General features: G+C 43.7%; 1 protein-coding gene across 9 annotated transcripts; it reads left to right on the top strand.

Annotated features, from left to right (window-relative positions):
* Positions 1 to 7,132: 7,132 nt before the first annotated feature.
* On the top strand, positions 7,133 to 19,919 carry ddx3xa (DEAD-box helicase 3 X-linked a). 9 transcript variants are annotated; one of them, XM_036138878.1, is made up of 22 exons: positions 7,133 to 7,461; positions 8,696 to 8,744; positions 9,118 to 9,165; positions 9,722 to 9,781; positions 10,096 to 10,188; positions 10,282 to 10,353; positions 12,676 to 12,783; positions 13,162 to 13,297; positions 13,442 to 13,546; positions 13,631 to 13,730; positions 13,812 to 13,947; positions 14,068 to 14,165; positions 14,243 to 14,341; positions 14,434 to 14,594; positions 14,667 to 14,811; positions 14,885 to 15,029; positions 15,413 to 15,436; positions 15,528 to 15,709; positions 15,885 to 16,002; positions 16,082 to 16,238; positions 16,919 to 17,040; positions 17,170 to 19,919. In XM_036138878.1, the coding sequence occupies exons 1-22, from the start codon at positions 7,417 to 7,419 to the stop codon at positions 17,253 to 17,255; spliced, it is 2,289 nt and encodes a 762-aa protein (XP_035994771.1). In that variant the 5' UTR covers positions 7,133 to 7,416; the 3' UTR covers positions 17,256 to 19,919. The 9 variants fall into 9 exon arrangements, with proteins under 9 accessions (XP_035994771.1, XP_035994770.1, XP_035994772.1 ...); XM_036138877.1 differs by lacking the exon at positions 15,413 to 15,436 and having other exon boundaries at positions 12,676 to 12,849; XM_036138879.1 differs by lacking the exons at positions 10,096 to 10,188; positions 10,282 to 10,353 and having other exon boundaries at positions 12,676 to 12,849.

Raw genomic sequence — 19,919 nt, 5'->3', positions numbered from 1 at the left:
CTGAAGAAGGCCTTTGGTCGAGAGGTTAAATGTTTTCAGTTGGGAGGGAGGGAAGTCCAGTTGCACAACTAAAAGAAATTGGAGATTTTTTTATATTTCCTCAGAATAAATTATTGCAATTTTATTATGCCCATAATAAATGATTATATGCACTATGAAAAAGCGTATTCTTTGCTGAATAAGACACTAAACAAACAAGCAGTCTTTTATCCTAGAAGTCATGAATAGAGGTGGTGGCTGTCTTATGTGGCTCTGGTCAATGTGTAGTAAATCCATTTTGGATCACTCCACAACCAATTCAGCAGGGTTTATAAAGGGTTTACAATCATAAAAAGGATTTCATTTTAAACATCAGGTATTCGTGGCTTAAAATCGAATTTTATTTAGAGATTTTCTAGTTTTGAATTGTGTTATGTTGGGTCTTTAACTGGGATGTTCATTCATTGCTGCTTCTATTAACATTTTTTTTTCTTATGAAATACATCAGCAGGATTCCTGCTTTACGGCAGCCTTCCCTATGAACCCAGGAGACTAGCTATTAGTAATCCAGACGCTCCGTTATTTAATGTCACACGTCTGAAATGAAGTCCATTATTCAGTCCTTTTTGGTCATTCATGCAGGTCATGAGTTTCAGTCAGTCTTGACCATTTAAACCAGGGGTCTCCAACATGGTGCCCGCTGGCCACCAAGTAGCCCTCGAGTTCCACGTTTGGTGTATGTTCTTAAAAAAAAAAAAAAACACAATCCATCACCAAAACTTTATTTTATTCTGTTACTCTTCTTGTTTAATCACACTTGCATTTAGGTAGGTTTAAAAATTACAATATCTATAATGATGCAAGAAAAATGTATTAATTTTACATACTCAAAGGTCAGTACTGGTAGCCCTTTGTATGACAACACTAATAAAGTAGCTGTGTTTCAGAAAGGTTGGTGACCCCTGGGTCTAAATCAAAACCAAACCCATTTATTTTATCATTAAGCAGATGCTTAACTTTGATTAGTTTGGGATACAAAAATCGACAAAGTATAATAAAAAAATATCAAAATTATTTATTTTCATAGTAGGCTCATTAAATACTTCTTATTTTAACCCTCTTCATTTTATTTTGAAAATATTTCCTATCAAAAACGAAAAGAACCAATCTACTCAGGTTCCAAATAGCAAATAAGCGTTTGATGTTAATTAAGGATTTTCCAGGAAGCAGGACAAGCCAACACTATTGGGCCTGTTTTTAGGATATTTTATTATTTTATGCCGTCCGTTATAGTGGACATAAAAAAGACAAAGAATACTTTCATTCCTACAATGAAGACAAATGTGCTGGATAAAATTGTTTGGTACAGCAGAAAAAGCATCAGCAGCATTGGGCAGGAGAACACAAACATTGGCAGGAACAATAAGTTCAGTTTGATTTTATACAAATTGAATTCAAGTGATTTGAACGGCATGTAATTGTAGAAAACAATCCAAATCTCTTAACTGCGTTTGAATTAGGCAGGGCAGCTTGTTTCCAGGTCTTGAAATTCTCTTTTCTCTTGAACTCAGCTGCTCCCTGGAGCTGACGGAATCCAGAGACAAACTTGGAGAGCGTGTGGCTGTGTCACAGTAGACACCCAGTCAGGAAGAGTATTTCATCCCCATGGATAAAAAAAAAAAGTCTCCCTGGCTAGGAGCTGTCCTCTCATTATCAGGGTTACCAACATGGAATCTAAAGAAATGAAAACAGGCTTACAAAGCTTGACGCCTTTTTCCCCTCCTTACTACTCCATGATCGTTTATTTGAGACGCTTTCAGGATTTCTACATTAAAAAGGAAAAAAAGATAAGTTACTTTAAACAACGCCGACATGTATTGACGTGTTTAAAACAACAGCATGTGATCAGAAGAAGATCATCTCTGATAGATGTGTTGAAGGTCTGAGCAGACCAGAGGTCATGGTGGGGACATCTTGAAAAGCCGGGGTGGAAGTGATGCAACGTTTATACGAGGCCGCATCTGAAGCGTTTAGGGAGCGTAAATAACATGGAAACATAAAATGATCCATTTAAAAATCTATTTCTCCATCAATAAAAATTAGCAAATCCTTCTCTGCTTTCAATTAGATGCGCTGATCTGCCCAGCAGATGGCGCCATTAACTTTGTTCCACAGGTGAAAAGCAAAGAGCCACAGACGTCACAGGTAAACAGCTTTGGTGGTAAATAAGAAGGCTGGATTTTCTGTGGTGCCTTTTTGGTCACATGACCACTCAACGCACTTTACACTAGAGCCTCGTTCACCCAGTCACACTCACACATTCATACACCGATGCCCAGATCAGTAGACGCTATGGGGTCAATTAAGTGCCTTGCCCAGGAGCATGTCAGCATGTGGAGGTAGGAAGCTGGAATCAAACCTTTATGCAAGACGGATACTCTTCCCATTGAGCTGCGTTCAAACCTATTTTCCCTGAAATCTTTATTTCCGGGGGAAATGTTTTCCAACCTTGAATAGATTCGAATCTTAGAGAGAAGGCTTGAAACGAGGATTTGATTTTAAAACGCAAACCGGAGTTTACGGAGGAATGTCGCTGGCCTCACACCCTCGGTTTCCTTGTCCGACGGAGCAGCATTTTTCGCACAGGGGAGGTGCTCCTTTGAGCTCCAACTGTTTACACGGACACATTGTGTTTCGATAAATGACTAACAGAAGGTGACTCAGCGCACGCCGATGCTTCAAGGAGAACATCTGCATCAAATGGATCACTTAAAGTAGCAGCGACAGACGGCCATTTATTAATGGATAAATGTAAAATGAATTTCCACTCATACTGACCACTTTAAGCACTGTACACTAGATCAGGGGTCACCAACACGGGGCCCGCGGGCACCAAGTAGCCCAAGAGGACCACATGTGGGGCCCATGAGCCTGTTCTACAAAACAGCACAACCCGCCAGTGAGCTGCATCTAAAGCTTTATTTTATTCAGTCACTCTTCCTGTTTATTCACACTTCCATTTGTATAGATTTAAAATGACAATATCTATATCGAAGCATGAAAAATGTATTTACTCTACATAAGGTTAAGGTGAACTCTGACTCTTCGAGTTCAGAGGTCAGCACTGGTATCCCTTCCTATGACACAGCACCAGTGAAGTAGCTCTCCGTTTCATAAAGGTTGGTGACCCCTGACTGGAGCCACATTCACCCACTCACTATCGCGCACACATTCATACACCCATACTCAGATCGGTAGGCAACTTGGGGTTAAGTGCCTTGCCCAGGGGCACATCGACATGTGACAGGGGGAGGCTGGAACTTAACCCAGCGAGCGACAGTCGGCCCATATCCCTGCAGCTCCTCCAGAGTTACCTTAGTCCGGCCTCCTGCCTGCTTCTCTCTTGCTGTTGTCCTTGCCTGGCCCGTCAGTTTAGGCGGACGGACAGTTTTTGGTAGGTTCGCAGTTGTGCCATCCTTTTCCCATTTCGACAGGATGGATTGGACCGAGTTCTGGTTGCTGAGCTGTGATTACACACAGGCTAACTGACAAGGTGACATCAGAAGGCAGCTGGATGCAGTGGGTGTTTATTCATGGGTAGCAGAGTAAAACAGGTGAACATAGATGGAAATGATACAGATCTTTAGTTGTAAAGAACTTCTGAAAAGCATGTATCTCCACCTGGTGCCTAAACCCCCTGCGAAGCATACACAGCGAAGCAGAGAAGAGACGGGGTGGATGGATACTTTTACTAGGAACTGCAACTTTGCACACACGGACACATCTGGAATGTCTAGAGATCAGTTCACCAGGCTCAGGTTTTGACATATATGGTGCTTTGCAATAGCATTAATTCCTCTTGGCTATTATATGACCACCACATATCTTATTTTATGTGGTGGAGCTGCAAAAAAGAAAGTTGGCACAATTAAATTTATGACAGGTGCTGGTCATATAATGGTAGTCAGTTAAAATCATCCAAATTAAAAGAAATGAACACGTGAAATATATCAGGCTATGTGTAATGAATGAATATAATATACAAGTTTCACTTTTAAATAAACTTTTTTTTATATATTGTAATTATATGACCAGCATCTGTGTGTGTATGTACCTGTTTGCTGTTTGAGGACCAGATATCTATATCTATATCTATCTATATATATCTATATCTATCTATATATATCTATATCTATCTATCTATCTATCTATCTATCTATCTATCTATCTATCTATCTATCTATCTATATATATATATATATATATATATATAAATATATATATATATATATATATATATATATATATATATATATATATATATAATATGATATTGTGCAGAACTGAGTTTCTCATCAAGTCTTGCACTTCTTCAGATCGGGACATGATGTGTTGTTTTTTGGGATCTATAGCGTACTTGATGTTGTCAGACAGGTTCTGTTAAAAGGATTTGTTGGTTCTACAGGTCAGGCAGTAATCCAATCAGGGTGTGGTTAGTGAAACTGAGGGGAAGAAAATGTACTTAATCACAGTTTGTTTGGGATTGAACAAGAGGGGGGGGCCTTTATTTCCACATAGGATGAAGTTAGTTTTCCCCTAATAAATGAAACCATCATCTGCAAACTGTATGTGTATTCACTCCGCTTGTCTTTGTCTTATATGAAGTAGCACTAAAAAGGGACAAACTTTTGGCTTTTGTCCCCCTTTTTGGGGAGTTCGCAAGATATTAGGAAATAGCCAAAGCAGGAAGAAGTTTAAATAGTCATATATAAACAGTGTGGGGGGACTAATGACAATCCCTCTAAACATCAACTACACAGAGAGTAATTTCTTAAAGGCGCCACATTCCTTAAGCATCAGCCAATGCTTTCTGCACCCCCTGTCTGAATCCGTCACGGGTTAACCTGCTGCCCTGGACCTAATAACAGTTGGCGTGTCTTATCCCCAACAACATATGGCCTCCTCTGGTCTCTGCAGCACTGCGGGTTAAACGATTAGAGCAGGCAGCGAGGAAGCTGGCTGAGAAACAACAGATAGACAGACAGACAGACAGACAGACAGACGGGGGAGGGGGGGATAAATTCAACTTACTCTGCTATTAAATCATCTTTTTCAACTAAACCGAGACACAACATAGTTAATGGCAATCCAGAAACTTACAATATATGTAGGGGGAAAAATGCACGCATAAGATTTACATATATATTTTTTTCCGAATAAAAAAAGAAACAAAGCAGTGGTAGCTATGACGTCTCCTTACATTTTTAAGTACTATGATGACATAACAAAACAGGTAAACCAGTTGTGAAAGGTTTAACCTTCAGTATCTGACCTAGGATTGGTCCCAGTTTACTCCCAAGCCATGACAGACTCCTGTCGCTGAAGGAAATGATGGCCTTCAGAGCTTTACAAACTCTTGGAATCAGTTTATATTCCTATTTGATTTTAATTCTCTCTCTATGTGATCAGTTTTTAGGTCTTTCAGGCATGAAAGAGCAGCAAGAGGGAAGCAGTAAGTATCACCAGGGGCACACCATCTCCATCGTGAAACACTGTGACGACAGCATCAGATAAAATCCCAATATAATAGTTTGAGGTGTGTGGTTGTAACTAAAAAAAAAAGATAAAAGAAGATAAAATAAATAAATACGTTTGTAAATACATTTGTAAGGTACTGGAGATGCAATATTTTCTTGCATCGCCCTTAAGTAATTATGTGATTTCCACATGTTGTAGTGCTGACCTTTATGATGGTTACAGCGTACGGCGTACTGCAGGTGAATGCATTTTGGGGTTAACTGGAAGGACTGAGCTCTTTAGACATCTTTCTGCAGGTAATCTTTTTCAGTGGAAGAAGGGGCTCACCCCAGTTCTGCAGGTAATATTGTTGGGACTCATCTGAATGGAATGCGTGGCCAGACCACAAGGTTTGGATGAGAACCTTCCCAGAAATGATCACGGCAAATCATTTATAATGGAATTTGGCCATCATAGTCTGGCCTGGTTTTCTTCACAAACTGCTTCCATGACTTTGATATTACTAAATGTAACTTTCTGCAATCCAAGCAGTGTTGTCACATGCACCTTAAATGATTTACTATAGTTATAATTAGGGATGCACGATACATTGGCAATAACATCAGCATCAGCTAACAGTAATTTTTTAACATATTGTATCGGTCTGATAAGTAAAACTGGGCTGGTATTTGCAACCGATGTTTATTTCCATCTAGTTGCCCTTTGTGCCTGTGTTTCAAGAGGGGGAGGGGGTTGGTCACACTTTTTGTTCGGTCATGTGACAGTGATGCATTGCTGCCAGGATTGAGGGTGTTTTTAAATAAAGTAGAGATTTAAAAAATTAAACAAAATAAAAAATAATATTAAAACAGCGTGTAAGTCTATACTATAACTATAACAAAAATCCCGTTAGCATAGTTTTCAGTCGGTACAAACTTTTGTACCATTATTTAATGTCACACGTCTGAAATGAAGTCCACTTTTCTGTCCTTTTTGGTCCTTCATGCAGGTCATGAGTTTCAGTCAGTCTTGAGCGTTTAAACCAGGGGTCTCCAACAACTGTGATGGTCAACTTTTGTACCGTACAAAAGTTGACCATCACAGAAACGTAAATATACACAAACAAACATCGGTAAATAACGGTAAATAATCGGACATAAAAGCAATGTTAAAATTGGATATCAACACCGGCCCAAATTTTCATATCGGTGCATCACCAGTTATAATGTGTAAAGGAGGAATTTACAGGAATATTGACATAAAAATATCTGACAAACAGGCAACCTTACCATAACATGGTCTTCTATTGATCATAAACTGAATTAATTTTGATTAATTTTATTGAAAAGCTTGGCCTCTAGCTTTATTTTAAGTATAATTATAATCTCCTAAACTATAAAATGTGTGTTGAAGTTGTAACACTTCATTGTTTATCCTTTAACATGGCTGTATTGAGGCGGAAAACAGTAAAAGTATGGCAAATATTCAGGTCCAGGTCGTATCAAGACATGTATACGGTTCGAAAAACCAGTTACATGTTCTGCTTTTTTTTTCTCTCTCCCAGATATGCAGAAGCATCGCGATATTTAGTCTGCAGACCACAGTTCTGAGGTTGCAGAGGTGATATCTCGCGCTACCTGAACACTCGGTCTCATTCCGCCACGGTCCAGCCTGTCGGGAAGGGGTTTCAGCTCAACTGCTCCGCATTAGTCTTTTCATTTGGAAACAGAACCGAAAGTTTATATTGTAACTTTTTTTTATTTATTTAAAGTAAACCAACGCGTCTATATTGTTTAACGTTTATCTGTGGTAATTTGTACTGAAAAGGAATAGCTAATTTTGCCGTTCGAGATCAGCCGGTGGCGCTAACAAAGAAAATTGTTTCTCTCCAGCAATAATCCCCCACTATTCTCTTTAGTTATGAGTCATGTGGTCGTTGATAATCCACACGGTCTAGATCAGCAGGTAAGTGGTTTGAACTTGTTCTTGTTTCTTTAATGAAGTTAAAGATTTTTTTGTCCTGTTACGTGTTTAGTGTCGACGGCGAAAAAGGGGGGGGCTAGCCGGGCTAAGCTAACGCCGCGGTTGCTAAAATGGAGGCTCGGAGTGGCTGTGGAAGAGGATTGTGATGGCGGAACTCGTTGTTCCGCTGTGCCAGCCAGCTCGCCGACTGCCGTCGCCCTCACTTTTGTTTGGACACTTTTAGCTTTTCAACTTCGAACCGAATGCGTATTGAAATTTAAACAACTAAGGCCTCGAAGAACGAGGCCTTGGTTTCCACGGCAGTGGAAAACTACTCGGTTAGCTGTCATTTTGCACCCGGCCGGCATTCTTCTCGGCGGCCGGAGCTGCGCAGCTAGCGAGGCCTGCTCAGCCTGAAACGTGGCGCAGGAAGAAATGTTCGCATCGCGGTTTTTACGATTTGTGGTTCTCCACAAGCTTTATTAGTACATTTCCCCACTATTAACACAAGTGCGTCCGTTGGTAAACCTTTTTAAATCGTTTTAAACATTTTTGGTCAAACTTTTGTCCGATTATTTAACACGGTGTGTCGCACTCTGGCGTTTAATGGACGCCGTGTGACCAACATTGACCCACATTCGTTACTTGAGCTCTTTTTTTTTTTTTTTTGACTGTTTGGTGACGTTAAAAAGGCGGAAGTCGTTAAACGTGTTTGTTTCTTAGAAACGACGTATCGGTTGAGCAGTAAACACTTTCGTCATTGTTGTTCTTGTTGTCCCGTTTTCCATTTAAATTGCGGAAATGTTGCATAATGGGAGTTTTTTTTTTCATAAAATAAAAACAAGCTGGCCTGACTTGTACATTGTTATAAAATGACAGCTTCACTTGAATTAATCAGATATTTTGATCTCCATGAAGGCGGCGGTTGTGTTAACCCTTCCCAAGCCGCATAATGTGATCTCTTAGCAGTCAGTGTTTTCAACAAGCATGGGGTTGGTCAGCAAAATGTACATAATGTGGCTTCACCAGCTTGCCTCATCTGGAAACTTTACATGGCACTATTTAAGCGGTTAAAATGCATCACCCGGCAGAAATTTGGAAGTTAAAATAAAAGGAAGGCGCTCGTGGCTCAGATTAACTCCATATCAGAGGTTTTTAAACCTCACAATGGCAAAACAATTTGATGGCAGAGGGTATTTTTTTGTTTCTAATCTCCCTTTTTTTCCCTCACCTGTAGCTCGCTGCCCTAGACTTAAACCCTGACGGTCAAGGCGGAGGAACTGGCAGTAAGTAACAACTATGTTGATCCGAAATTAGACTTAAACATATTTTTTCTTCTTTTTAAGAGTCTAGAACACATGATGTAAATAAATGGCTCTACTTGGCATCTAGAACTGAATGTTAATGAGGGCAGTCAGGGAATTGATTCATGACCAGGCATCCCTAGGGTAGTTTCTAAGTGAAAGTTGGGCTAAAAAATTTTTTTTTTGTACTAGTTATAATAATTGGGGTTTATGTACGTTTTAGCAAACTATCGCTATAAAAAGGGTAACTTCTAATACAGAGTCTCTCTTTCTTCAAGGCAAAGGTGGTTCATCTGCTTTTTAAAGCTCAATTGCAGTTTGTTTACCGGTTTATTTCTTATTTTTTTCTCCCCAGGACGCTACATTCCACCTCACCTGAGGAACAAAGAAGCAGCCAAAAATGGTGAGTTGAACAAAGGCCACAAGGCAAGTTTGACTTATAGGTTAGTATATTTGTGAAGCCCATCAGAGCATGGTAAAAGCAAGCACAACTGAGAGAAGGTCTGAGGCATTTCACAGCATATTGATCTTTACCCGGCACGGCAGAGTTGGTAGTTTGAAACTATTTGCTGCATTTCAGAATGTGCTGAGTGAGCAGAGAAGACTTTAAGTGTGTTTTCCTCTGTCCTGGTTGGGTTTTCGGTACTTGCAAAGTAGGTCAAGTAGGATCGTATTTCAGCTTCAGCCTTTAATTTTCACCCCAGACCCCAGGATGGGGCCAATTCACATGACTTTTATTAAACTATTTAATGGATCCCTGTCTGCCGTCAAAGTCAACATTTTGGCTGACTAAATCTCACCGGTGGCAGGGAGGGCTGCTAGCTGTTGGCAGCTCTGATAAAGGGTGAAATTAAGCCAGTTTGCCTTTCATACATACGTGCTTTTACATTAAAGCAAACTAAAACTCTTGGTACTGTCGCTGCACACTTGACCTTTTTTACTGTTTTCTTATTCCACAGCAGGAAATTCTTATTCCGCTGGTAAACAGTGCGGTTATTCAGTGGCACCAGTAAATTTCTGTAAGTCCCTTCTGTCTGCTTTTGCTGAGGGCAAATGGCATTTCTGGATGCATGAAATAACAATTTCACACACCAGCAACGTCAGGTTGACGGGGAGCCAGAGAGCAACTATTAGACACGTCTCTGATTAATCGTTGTGCTTCTGTGCTGAAATGCTTGCCGTACAAACTAATTGTTTTCCAGTTGAAGATTTTGATCTCCCATAATTATTGGATAACTATACCTGGTTATCGTTTTTTTTCATCTTTTGATGGAAAATCTGGATCTTTTTCTCATGCATTGATGCCTGAATTTCCCCTGCAATGTTCTCCAAGATGCCCCTAAGCAGTGCCCCCAGCCATGGCAGGCTGAATGCCAGCAAACACAGGGAAATAGCTGCTCTTCAGGATGGGATGACTGTACCATGGGTAACTACTGTGCAAAGTCAAACCCACCACTAAAAGTGCATGAGCCAGTGCTCCAGGGGGAATCTTAAAGCCTGCTTCCCTACCTTTGCTCAGGTTACCCAAGACTGGCCTCTCAGGAGCTTGTCTTTTACCATGCCTACAGTGGCGGGTGGCGAAACACATGTGGTATACCTTGACCCACTTCACTTGCATGTTGTGCCATCTACACGTTCATGGCGCCTCCAGCTGAAAGCCTCAGCTCAGTCTGTGGCCTTGCTTTGTCACCGTCAACCGATATCACAGTCTGGGCCTAACCGTGTTTGTCTACGCTTCCTAATGACTGACAGTGATGCATGGTGGTGACGTCATTAAGGTTATCCTGCATCATGTGACACATGGTCACACCGTTCTGGGGGGGGGGGGGGGGATTGCTGATTGTTGTTCAATAGCAATACCTCCCCCATGTCCCAGAATATCTGTGACCCTAGATTAATTAAAACAAGGAATATTAGAGAAGAAGACTTAATGCAAATCAGAAGACGGCTTACATGAGTAAGATTTTTTTTTTTTTTCAGTTTATTTCTCTCCTGTTATTCTTATTTAGTATTTTGTGGATCAATACATCTGTTTGATCGCCTGTAATGTTTTTTTTATAAACTAATTGAATAAAAAAGAAACATTCTAGTTGTTAAAAACATTGTTATAAATGAACCCATATATAGGTCATAATTTTTTTTTAAAGAATTCTGGGTAAGCTTCAGAACGACGACTTTAACGCCTTCATCAAAGAATGCCCAACAGAAAGCATTTGAGAGCCACAGCCCTTTTTATTTTATTCAATATATTCTATAACTGCATTGAAATCTTGTCGTTTCACTCACTACAAAATACCTTCACAGCTTAGTCTTTGCTCTTCAAATGGCAGGCTGCTAATCTTTTTTTAGTTTATTTCCTTTTTTTCTATTTTGTCAGGTGTTTTTTATTTATTTTTATTTTTTTTTTATATTTCAGCCACTTTCCTGGATTGAAAACATGCGCCGTTTGGCAGAGCCCACATCTTAATCCCATTCAGCTACTGGTTGTTCACTTTGTCACGACGCATCAGTGGCATTTCTCTGATCATGCACATTGATGCTTAAAAGGCAACACTTTAAAATGGCTCCCATTTTCCGACTCCTTGTTTTGCTGTAAAAGTTTCAGCAACTCACCAGTGTTTGACTGGGATTGAGACTGCTTGGTGTTTATCACTCCGGGGGGCTTCCTAAAGGCTTTTTGTGTGCTTACTAACGGGATCCATGATGGAGGGTTTTGATTGACTCTGGTCTAAATGCTTTGGGTTATCTTCAAAGAAAGAGGACCCTAGTGGCTGTTCTGCTCCTGATGTTTGGGCTTAGCAAGGCTGAAGAGGTTTACCACAAAGCTCAGACTAACGGCTGTTGCTCCTCGTTCACCACCATAAACCCAAAATGTGGCCACCAGTGGGAGAAATGCCACCATATTGAATGGCAGCGCCAAGTGGCTTGTTTCTGTCTGCTTCAGTATGTTTTTATCTGGTTTAACTCTGATAGACTTTTTATTTGTTGACCAACCCAACACAAGGACTGATTTGGACCCTTCAGTAGGGCTGCAACTAAATTATTTTTATTGACGATTATAATCGTCAATAAAATAAAATAATTTTTTCGATTAGTCGATAAAACTATTGAAAACTTCAAGGTTGAGAAATATTGTTCTAATTTCTTTTTAACGTTGCTTAATGTTTACAAAGATCAGCCCAGTGTAAAAAAAAAAAAAGCATATTAACATGTTTAGTCAGGCTTGTTCTCTTTAATTAGGCAATATTCCCAACAGCAACATTACAAACAAAACTATTCATTTCCAAATAAACTCCAGTGCTCTAGTCAGACATTAAATAAAACTGTCATGTAGCTTCACTTTAATCTTAACCATTAATGCTAGTAATAAATAAAACACTGAAATAAACCCTATAAGAACCGTTAGTTATCATCCAATTGAATTGCTGTGAGAACGGACATTTCACAACTAAGCCGTAATTTGATAAACCAAACAGATATTTCATCTTTTCAGCCATATTGTTGCCTAAAATCAACCTAAAAGTTAATTTTGTGTTAAAGAAAGGGTAAAGTATGAAACTTTACCAACTTTAGTGCCTTTTTCATTCAGCCAATCCTGCGCTGGGCTGCAGTCATGTGATGGAGGTGCTCTTTGCTCAACAAGAGCATGCGCTATACTGCCCTCTGCTGCAGCCTTAGTGAACTGCATGCAATTTAAACTGCCACCCAAAGAGAAACTTTGAGACCGCAGCAACGTTTTTACCTTTTTGAACGCCGCGTCGACGCAGGACTCTTTGCATCAACAATTTTTCGTTGTGGATGCTTTCGGCCAATCGTTGCAGCCCTGCCCCTCAGTCTGTGCTGGTGTTGGCATCTGTACATCAGACCATTTTCAAGCCTCGTCTTGTTTTTCCCCCTCTTGCTTTGCATAAAGATTCACCTGGATGGGACGGCGGACGCACCAATGGATTTGTGAATGGTTTCCATGACAACCGAACAAATGGGGGTTTTGGAGGGCGCGGGCCCCCTCGCAATGACAGAGGTGGGCGTGGCGCCTACCGTGGTAACAGGGGTGGAGGCTCGTTTATTCAACCATTGCAAAATGCAGGTGGGGAATTCCTGTTCTTTTAAATGTCTCACTGTAGCCGCAAGTGTAGCGTAATGTTAACTGGAAACCCTCCCCCACCCCTTTAAACAGCTTTTATAACATCTTTCTCAGTGAGCACGCATTTAACCTAATTTCCAGCTACGACGTACAGATAGGTCAGGTCTGAAATTGACCATTTAACAGCATTTGCTTTAAGGAAAACACTCATCTCCGGTGTTGGTAAGCAGCAGACATCTTCTGATGTCTGAAAGCTGATTGGCCAGACGAGTTTCAGAGCGGACCAGTGACCGCTTTTCAATTCCTTCACAACAGGGTTTGGAGGCTATGAAAACAAAGATGGAGGCTGGGGAGGAGCTCCTAGAGACGCCGCCTACAACAGCTTCGGAGGACGCAACGATCGGTCAAAGTCTAACTTCTTCAACGACCGCGGGGCCGGCTCCAGGGGACGGTGTGTACCTTAGTTATTCAAGCTGAACGGATCATTCAGGGTCCGTCAACAGCAGCGGTTTTATTACGGCTGCACAGATGGAGAAAGAAACGGGATCCTCCTTGTAGCTCCGCGTTTAACCAGAACTTTCTCATTCGTTTCCAGATACGAGCGTGGGGGTTTCTCTGGTGGAGGAGGGGGCCGCTGGGCCGAGGACTCCAGAGAAAACGACTGGTCCAAGCCCACCGCACCCAATGAGCGTCTGGAGCAGTAAGGGCCAATCTGCTGAGGGATGGAGATGAAGCCAAAGCTTCCTCTGCCTTCAGACTAATCCAGACTTCTACCTGTTTACAGTGAGCTTTTCTCCGGAGGCAACACCGGCATCAACTTTGAGAAATACGACGATATTCCCGTGGAGGCGACCGGATCCAACTGCCCACCGCACATCGAGAGCGTGGGTGTCCCGCACTTTGTCTGCTGCTGGCATTTAAGCCGAGGCTTGTGTCTAATGCTGCTCGCTTGTTTAATTGTGCAGTTCCATGACGTGGACATGGGGGAGATCATCATGGGGAACATCAACCTGACCAGCTACACTCGTCCCACTCCGGTCCAGAAGTACGCCATTCCCATCATCAAGATCAAGAGAGACCTGATGGCCTGCGCCCAGACCGGTTAGTGCCGCTTCGTCCGTTTTCTGTTTCTACGCCAGAGACATCCGTTAGCCTGAGTTTCTACAGGTGGTTTCTGTTGAGCTTTAAGCAGAACTCTCTGTGATCCCTGGTGTGTTTCAGGCTCTGGTAAGACTGCTGCTTTCCTGCTGCCCGTTCTGAGTCAGATCTACGCAGATGGGCCAGGAGAGGCTCTGCAGGCCGCAAAGAACGGAGGACAGGTAGGAACACGAACCCCAAGGAGTCAGTCTTATCTACACGCGTCCAACCGGTCCTTAGAAGTTTGTCTTCTCTACAGGATAATGGAAGGTATGGCCGCCGTAAGCAGTACCCCATCTCCCTCATTTTGGCTCCAACCAGAGAGCTGGCTCTGCAGATCTATGAGGAGGCCAGGAAGGTAAGTTTGAAGCTCGCACAAGATTCATTGTTGCTTTTTTATTTTTTATTATTTTGAGTGTAAAATCACACGACTTTGTTTATGGCGTCCAGTTTGCCTACCGCTCCCACGTGCGTCCCTGCGTGGTGTACGGCGGCGCCGACATCGGCCAGCAGATCAGGGAGCTGGAGAGAGGCTGTCATCTGCTGGTGGCCACGCCAGGACGTCTGGTTGACATGATGGAGAGAGGCAAGATCGGCCTGGACCACTGCAAGTTAGTATCTGACTCATTAGGACTGAAGTGTGACTGCAGGGTCTGTCAGTGGCTGAATGTTTGTGTCTGCAGCTACCTGGTGCTGGATGAGGCTGATCGCATGTTGGACATGGGCTTTGAGCCTCAGATCAGGCGCATCGTGGAGCAGGACACCATGCCACCAAAGGGCATGCGCCAGACCATGATGTTCAGCGCCACCTTCCCCAAAGAGATTCAGGTAGGCTGGTCTGATGGCACGCCTACGCCGGGCCATACTGGGCGCTCGGCTCACGGCTCGCTTCTCTTTTCAGATTCTTGCCCGGGACTTCTTGGAGGACTACATTTTCCTGGCAGTGGGTCGGGTCGGCTCTACTTCAGAGAACATCACACAGAAGGTGGTCTGGGTGGAAGAGAACGACAAAAGATCGTTTCTTCTCGATCTGCTCAACGCCACAGGTAGAAAGCAAACATTTATTTCCACCACATATAATTCACAATGTCTCTGAACTGTTGATGACTGGGCTGAAGGTGCAGGGCATGCTGGGAAATTCCCACTGATCTTTTAACAAACCGTGATCGGGTCTTTGCTTCATGTCAGCAGCTCTATCATTTTAAGTCTAAATGTCTTTTTTCATATTCCTGGAGGATTGATTGAGTCTCTTATCTTAAAATGATTCTGGTACCAACTGAAGAACACGTGTAGCTCCAGACCTTCAGACTTTAAGGCGTGTGGATACGCTTATGGGGGCTGTTTAGTCATGCTTTGTTTGCCACCATAATTAGATGCTTTACCCTAATCAGACATTTTTTTTGTCACAATCTGCTTGTTCCATCCTCAGAGGCGTCAACTCTTCCTGTCTCTGGTAGTTAAAATGCAAACAGAATGATTATACCCCATGTCTGCTGTTTATTCTGACGGCCTGCTCATGTAGTTGACCTCTGGCTCCTCCTCAGGTAAAGACTCGCTGACTCTGGTGTTCGTGGAAACAAAGAAAGGAGCCGACTCTCTGGAAGACTTCCTCTACCGGGAGGGTTACGCCTGCACCAGTATCCATGGAGACCGGTCCCAGCGGGACAGAGAGGAGGCGCTGCATCAGTTCCGCTCCGGACGCTGCCCCATCCTGGTGGCTACAGCTGTGAGTTATCGCTCCGCTTTAGTAACTGAGCCAGGAACTCTGGAAGCTCCCCCGCCTGATCTGCAGAAAATGTCGACACTGCAGCAGCAAACTGAGCCAACTGGGTCAGGAACGCTTTGGTTGTGCTGAGAAGTAACAAACGGCGTTTTAATGGAACGTCTCCTCTGCTCTGCAGGTGGCTGCTCGAGGTCTGGACATCAGCAACGTGAAGCACGTGATCAACTTTGATCTGCCCAGTGACATTGAGGAGTACGTTCACCGTATTGGCCGTACGGGACGTGTGGGCAACCTGGGTACGCTCCCATCCACCCTAGAAGAGACGTGGCCTTTTTCTGTAGACGCTTCTCTAATGTCCTGTGATCTTTTGCTCAGGTCTGGCCACGTCGTTCTTTAACGACAAAAACAGCAACATAACCAAAGATTTGCTGGACATCCTGGTTGAGGCCAAGCAGGAGGTTCCCTCCTGGCTGGAGAGCCTGGCCTACGAACACCAGCACAAGAGCACCAGCCGCGGGGGCCGCTCCAAGAGGTAGTCCACCCTATAGCCTGTCTAAAAGTCTCAGCGTAGCTCACTTCTAAAGGACCAGCAGTTGTTGACATTAGTCATTAGAAAAGACGAAGACGCAGCTTTGGTTCAGGTTAAATTAACAGGAGCTGCAAAACGATCCGTTCACAGAAAAGCTGATGACACGAACATCTGAAGTTGCAGCCGTAATGTCAGAATGGGCTGAATCTTAACTTCCTGGTACACGTGCTGATCAGGGAGCAGCTCCCAGTCATTCTGACGCACTCATTAACGCCCCCTTAATGAAGAGAAACCATCGCCGTGGTAACGCTGTGTAGGAAAGGAGTTAGCACTATGCTAAGCTAATGCTAGCCGGCGAGTCATTTAGCTCCTAACGTTCTGTTGGACCTGATGGTGTGCAAACAGAACATGCATAAAGTTCTTTAGAGGGGCCTGAAACCGCTCGCCCTGAGGTCAGTGCCGCTCTGATTGAGAAAGTAGCACTAAAGGGGGAAACCGTTTAGCTTTTAGGCAGAAAACCAACAATCTGTCGCTGGAGGCAGCAGTCACTGACAGGATGAGGTAGAAATGCTAATGATCCTGATCCCACCGCTGGCCATGCTTTGGGTCTGAAGTGTTGGACTGGCTCATGTTTGGTGGTCGGCGTGTACAAGAGCTGGACCTAACAGACGTCTCCCTGTCAGGTTCTCCGGTGGTTTTGGCGCTAGAGACTACCGTCAGTCATCAGGCGGCTCTGGAGGCTTCGCTGGAAACCGCTCAGGACGCAGCGCCGGGGGTCACGGAGGAAACCGCGGCTTCGGTGGAGGTAAGGGAACGACACCGCGGCTCACCAGAGCTCAGCTGAAGGCATTGATGCCTGCAGAGAGGTGAAAGCTGATTGGTGCGGCAGGCTCGTCGTATCCAGCCTGGTGTGACTCTGGGTTTCTCTTCCCAGGTGGCTTTGGAGGCAACTTCTACAGCAGCGACGGCTACGGCGGAAACTACAACCCCTCCGGTAGTGTCGACTGGTGGGGGAACTAGGCGCCATAGGAAGAGGTTGTCATGCCAACCTAATGGAAACCACATGTTAACTTAAGCCAGACCATAACAACCCTCCCTATGTAGCTTCACTGACAGACAGTACACACCGACCCTGGTTCTCTGCCCTCGGCTTCTCTCAGAGGAAGCGCGGCACGCAGCAGCGAGGACCACCAGCACGCGCCTCGCACCGGGGGGCCGCAGAGATTTGCACACCTCAGAGCGAGCATGGATGCTTACATGCAACGTCCGACAGCAACCTCGGACTTCCACTGTTCAAAGTATTTTTGTTCTGGCTGCGGGGGAGGAACCCCCCCACAGCCGGCTGAGCTGAGGATCATTTGTATGTTGATGTACTGTGCCTTCTTGAATTGAAACAGGAAATATATGTTGTCATTTCACCAGATGGCCAAGAGCTCTAAATTTGTTTTAACTATTTTGTTTAAAAAGAGAAGAAAAAAAAAAGACCTAGAAAAGTAAACTAAGCTTGGACTTAAACCTTGGCAGACCTTGGTGTCGTGGCTCCTGGAGTCACGATTCCATTTGAACCTCAAATTTCTAACATGTCGCCTTTTTTTCTATCGTCAAACAGCTGACTCAGCAGTTAGTCCCCCCAAACCGGGCCACTCTGAAGCAGCTGTCGGGGCGTCCCGCGGGGGGGGCGCAGTTTTCCTTTCTGCTCACTCTATCCTGGACGGGCTGTGCTGAGGACGCGGCCGTCTGATTTCGCCATTCCGAACGTTTAATCTTAAACACCAAGTCGTTAAGCTCAGTGCCGACCCAGAAACCAATGCTGGAACTCCACTCTCTGATTGACTTGACAGTGTTACGGCAGCTAGTATGCTACCAAGTGCTAGCTACTTTAAGTGAACGGTGTTTTTTTTTTTTGTTGCTTTTTACTTGACGTGTTTTCGGTGCAGGCATATGCAAAAAAATTTCAAAGAAAACGTTTTTTTTTTTTTTATCGTTCCGCTACAATTGTGCGTCAGAGCAATGCCTGCCATCTTGAAAGTGAAGTTCAAAATGGCTGCACAAAAGGACCACAGCATTGGGGGGGAGGGGCAGGGGTCTCAGCGCGGCATTAACTAAATCGGCCCGAGGCCCCCCCGACGGTATTCTACACTTTGCGAGTGTTTTGTTTTTTGGTCAAGGAGGAAGGACGCGTGAACAGAGTCGCAGGCTTAACTTAATTACAAACATTTTCTCTTTTCAAGCTGCGTTGGAGGCACGGCTCGTCGTTAGGAGCGATCACTGAGGTTTTCAATTAACCAGCAGGAAAAGGGAAGGGAGGGGTGGGGGGGGGCAGCACTCCAACCACAGGGTGGGGCGGGACTTTCAGTGCGCCGCCATTGGTTCACATAGGAGGCCAAAGATGGAGGCGTCTCCGCCTCCTTCACGGGACATTTTAGCATCAGGAAACAAACGGACTAGTGAAGCCGGAGCGCCGCCTCCTCTCAGAGGAGCAGGAGGCGACCAAACGCTCCCAGTCCTCATCAGGTGTGATGTGCCTTGAAACCTTTATTTTTCTTCACGGGGGGGGGGGAGAGAAGCCCCCCGATCTAGAAGCGGATGCACTGACAGTATTGAGACAGACTGGTGCTACTTGAAACGCGTGTAGGCCCGTGTCCGTCTCGCCCATCCAGTTTTACAGAAGTTGTTTTATTGCACATCTAGAGTTTTATATAGACGTCTCTGAAATGTGTCCTTAAGCTTCCAGGTGTCGTGTGCGAGGAGTGTGTGAAAAAAAAACGCAGCTTGTTTACAAAGGGGAAGGGTTCTCAACGTTTAAACCCGGGATTTATTTGGGACCAGGGGGGTTTAGCAGTCGGGGGGGGAATTTAGCCATTTGCACAGATTTCTAGATTCTACTTTTGCTGCTAGTTTTGTGTAATTTATTAAGCATTTTTGACAAATATTTATTTTTGTAAGCCTCAAAGTGATTCTTTGAAAGTTTCAGAAACTTGACCAAAAGACCGTACAAAAAAACACTGGCACTTGAATGTTGAATGTCACCTGTATGCGTGAAATTTCTATATTTCGGGGTAGCGTGAGCTTTTTAAATGTATAAAATCCGTTGGACTCAGTATCTAAAATCCACAGCTGTTTCCGAGGCCTCCACATGGCCAGCCATCTATTAGAATCTACTAATTGGTCATCGAAATTCAAAGTGAATTTGAGCAAAACATGCCAAGGTTTGGAGTTGAGCTTTCACGAGAGCAAATAAATTTCCTAAGCATATCGGTGCAGAAGTGTTCGGATTCTCCAAATGTGTGCATTAATCTTTTAGTCGAATTTGACCGGGGGGTTTTTCTAGTCAATGTCTGGCACATGGCAATCCTTAAAGAAACAAACATGTGGTTTATTCTCCTTGTTGTATTTGCTTATATCGCGTCTCTCGAGTTCTCCGGGACTGTGGAACCGAGTCGTGTTTCTTTTTTTTTTTTTTTGTTTGTTTTTTTTAGCTTCGTCTCTCCAGCAGCCGTCTGAGACGCTGCGGCCGAGCCGAAGACTTTGTTGCACAATCTGCCGAGAACCCCAGAGCTGTTTAGACGTAGACTTTTTGCTTTTTCTGTACTAGCCGCCAGGCTGCTGCACTGCATGGGAAAAAGTACTCAGCTGTGCAAACTTGTAAGGTTTTACCAAATAAAATGTTTGAATGCAAAAGTA

The sequence above is a fragment of the Fundulus heteroclitus genome, chromosome 7 (genome assembly GCF_011125445.2).
Source record: "Fundulus heteroclitus isolate FHET01 chromosome 7, MU-UCD_Fhet_4.1, whole genome shotgun sequence".
NCBI classification, from domain to species: domain Eukaryota; kingdom Metazoa; phylum Chordata; class Actinopteri; order Cyprinodontiformes; family Fundulidae; genus Fundulus; species Fundulus heteroclitus.
Note: the sequence above shows the minus strand (reverse complement) of the source record. Positions and strands in the feature narration are given on the sequence as shown.

Bases quoted from the DNA above. Each gene is read 5' to 3' on its own strand.
- ddx3xa (XM_036138877.1), top strand. From the start codon at position 7,417: ATGAGTCATGTGGTCGTTGATAATCCACACGGTCTAGATCAGCAG. The intron at 7,462-8,695 runs GTAAGTGGTTTG...CCTCACCTGTAG, and splicing joins CACACGGTCTAGATCAGCAG to CTCGCTGCCCTAGACTTAAA. The intron at 12,850-13,161 runs GTGGGGAATTCC...CCTTCACAACAG, and splicing joins TCAACCATTGCAAAATGCAG to GGTTTGGAGGCTATGAAAAC.